The sequence below is a fragment of the Galeopterus variegatus genome, unplaced genomic scaffold (assembly GCF_000696425.1).
Source record: "Galeopterus variegatus unplaced genomic scaffold, G_variegatus-3.0.2 Scaffold402, whole genome shotgun sequence".
In the NCBI taxonomy this organism is placed as follows: Eukaryota; Metazoa; Chordata; class Mammalia; order Dermoptera; family Cynocephalidae; genus Galeopterus; species Galeopterus variegatus.
The window spans coordinates 587,262-590,970 of NW_007726513.1; the positions used below are offsets into that span (position 1 = coordinate 587,262).

General features: G+C 36.2%; 1 protein-coding gene across 1 annotated transcript in view; it reads right to left on the reverse strand.

Moving 5' to 3' along the window:
* SLC25A21 (solute carrier family 25 (mitochondrial oxoadipate carrier), member 21) overlaps positions 1 to 3,709 on the reverse strand; it is a 60,898-nt gene that overhangs the window by 55,547 nt on the left and 1,642 nt on the right. The window contains exon 2 of the mRNA XM_008568354.1: positions 1,606 to 1,672. Within this exon, the coding sequence (XP_008566576.1) occupies positions 1,606 to 1,672 (67 nt within the window). The remainder of the gene's footprint in view (positions 1 to 1,605; positions 1,673 to 3,709) is intronic.

Consider the following 3,709-nt stretch of genomic DNA (forward strand, 5'->3'; position numbering starts at 1 on the left):
GAGACTAACTCAGTTTTGTAAAGCTCAACTATTTTTTTTCTGTAAAAGATTGTTCAACGTTGATAAACCTTAATGCTTATGAAGTTTAGCTTGTCTCCAACATGTAGTATTAAGGAAAAATATTCCAGGAAAAACTCTAATTATAATTTACTTTATTTATACACGTAAATCACTGAACAAATGAATATGTTATTCCATGGAGACAACGTGACTTTCCTTTTGAACAGGAACTCTGCTCTGTTTGTTTACTTGGGCAATCTTTTATCAAGTGAAGCCATTTCATAATTCAATTCCGCCCTTTTGTGTACTTTGGTGAACTTTTTCCAGATTCTCTGCTGCAATTCAGAACCTTAAAATGAAATTTGTATTGAAGTAATAATATAAAATCATAAAAACTACAGTAACAAAGCAGATAAATTTATAGAGAAAGTATGTTTTAAAAATTTGTTTTCTGAATTCCTGACCTGAATTAAATCCTACTAAATTACCATTTTGACATAACGTAAAAGTTTGGTGTTTGTGTATAAGTTGGTTATTTTAAACATAATTTTCAACCCAGTCGCCCTCTTGACTTACTAAAGAAAAGTATGTAAGCTGTTCCTTCTTGCTTTTTTGGAACATTGGGAGTACAAATTGATTATGTGAAAAAAAAGCTTAATGTCATTAGTTGGAAAGGAATTCTTTTAGTCTAAGCTTACATTATCATTATTATGGAAAGGCAAAGCCATATTTGGTGGTGTCCGTGGTGTGGGGCAGGGGAGCATGCCAGTCAGAGTCACTGTGATCAGGACTTTTGTCTGAGAGAACACATAAAATCTAAGCTTACATTATCATTATTATGGAAAGGCAAAGCCATATTTGGTGGTGTCCGTGGTGTGGCGCAGGGGAGCATGCCAGTCAGAGTCACTGTGATCAGGACTTTTGTCTGAGAGAACACATAAAAACATAGTCAGATTTAGCTCTTTCACCCCTGGAGGTTCTGCCAGATCTCCACATTTGTATTCAGATACTGAACTAGCAAGTGGTACATAAACCTCCCCAGTTATATAGCTAAAGAAACAGAAATCAGGGTAGTGGAAGTAATAATTTTGTAGGAACTAGAAGAAATAATTTTAACAGAGGAGACTGAAGAGGAAAATGAAGCTAGAATCATATACAAAGAAATATAGTATATTCGTTCACTCTGTTCATAATATGGGAATGATTTAGGGCAAAAGGTTTTTCTATTTCTCTCCTCTTCTTTTCTCTTTCCTTAATAACTATTGCTCCAAAGGAAAATTTCTGAATTGCTTTGAGAAAGGGTCCAAGCTATTTTGTGGCTACTGTGGCTTGATCACATGAAATTTATTCACCACTGTGTTTTTTATTTAATTTCCCCATTAAAAGGGAATGCTTTTACCTGAAAAAAAATTCTACAAACCAATATACATATTTAAGAGATTGACCAAGTCTAATCATAATAAAAAATGCTATAATTTCTGCATTAAAGTTTTTAGTGTGTTATGTTAATTCATATTAACGTTACATAGTGTGTTGTGGGATGTTTTAATGCTGACGCTGTTACTGCACCCTGTGTTCACCTGGCGGGAAAAACGCAATGCCTACCTTCACTGCTCTTTTTGGTGTTTCAGCCAAGATGGGTGGCAAAATTCCCTTGTAAAAACCAAACAACCTGTAGGGGAAATAAAAGATTTTATATAAGTATAAGTAAGGGAATTAAGAAACAGGAAATTCTGCCTTTGCTTATGGATAAAGCAACTAATACTAAAGTATTCCCAATTATTCAATGTTGCACACCAGTCATGAAATCTTCCTTTGTTTTAATTCTGAAGTGGAGATATGAATTCTATGCTTATTAACACTATGATATTCAGAAGGCGAATAAATAATACTTGGACTGGAATTCCTTAGGTAAGATGCTAAACATGACCATGAATTCTACCTTAAAGATGAGGTTGATCGTCCTTAATGAGCCTAAGAAATCTTGAGATTATTATCAAAGTTGTGTGGTAGGTAGCTTCAACCTGGCTTTTCCTGTCTTATGGTAAGCAAATGAGGTTAGGGTTATACATGAGCCAACTAGACTGAACTTTTCTGAAGCTAACAAGGTGATGAAATCTTCAGTTTTAGCTTTACTATCACAGGGAACTAACATGCTCTGTGGCTATGGTACTGGGGCCACCAGCCCTATCCTAAACTAGTCATTAAATTCCTTAATGTAGGTGGAATAAGGTCAGGGAAGGCCAGTTATAGGGAAATATGTTGCTGACAGAAGAAATGTCAAACCCCCTTGCTGATATGAAATCTCACAGGGCATGAATCAGCTATTGTTGCCAATATTGAGGGGCCCATGGTTACTTATTCAGATATTTTTAGAAAAAAAGACAGGAATGAGTGACATATGCTTATAATTAGATTTATAAAGTTATCACTTATTTCTTATTAGATTTTAGGATTCAAAATTTTAAGTTCCTATGCCCTGGACTATTCATATAAATATAATATCTTCATTTTAAACCTGATAATATATAAATTGAAGAGAATATTCTGGAATTGTTTTCTGAGGTAATCAGTTTTTCTGATGAGTCTGTAGGTGGCTACAGATAAGGGCAGTACTGTTTTACAAGATGTTATTTTAGGAGATCCATTTAACATCGGGCTGGAGCTTCTCTGATTGACTTTCCAAGTGTGTTAGTCCATTTTTGTTGCTTATAACAAAGTACAATGAACTGGGTGATTTATTTATTTTAGGAGATCCATTTAACATCGGGCTGGAGCTTCTCTGATTGACATTCCAAGTGTGTTAGTCCATTTTTGTTGCTTATAACAAAGTACAATGAACTGGGTGATTTATAAAGAAAATGAAATTTATTGCTTATTGTTTCTGAGGCTGAGAAGTACAAAGTCCATCTGGTGGTGGTGACAGTGACTTGGGGTCTCAGATTGCAAGATGGCAGAAGTAGAGAGAGCAGAGAGAGAGAAAGACAGACCCTCCTCTTCTTTTAAAGCCCTCAGAACCACACCCCTGACCACCATTTTTAATCCATTCACTACTGCACAGTCCTACAATCCAATCACCTCTTCAAATCTCCACCTTTCAATTACCATAAGGATTTCCCACCCTCTTAACAGTCACAGTGGGGGCCAAGTTTCTAATACATACAACTTAGGGGATGCAGTTCAACTTCACAGAGTTATGGGGGGACATAATTCAATCCACTACACCAAGCTTCACTCCAGCTCCCTTAAATAGGATCTGCTCCTAGTTGTGCTTTTGGAACAAGAAGTTAAGAGTTTATTCAGGCCAACCACTATGCCACTCAACCCATCATGATGACCTCTTGTTCTTCTTCGATCCACTGGCTTACACAGCACCCTTCAGGGAAGGCAGCCAAGGACTTGTCTTACAACTTCTAAATTGTTAGCTACTTGGGGCAGGGTGCCCTTTAGAGTTCTCATCCCAGAGTCCTTTTTTTTTTTTTTTTTTTTTGGTCTATATGAACAGGATACAAATATTTGCTAAGCATATGTATTTTATAAGGAGGGAGAAAGGAATCAAACGATGCCATGATATAAGCTTACTCTGCCCACTATTTGTGACTAATGGATAGTGCTAGCAGTATGAACAGGAAGTAAAGCAGATACGATTTGTAGAGCTATATGAATTCAGGAAGGGTCCTCACCCCCTTTCCATTCTAATTGTAATTAC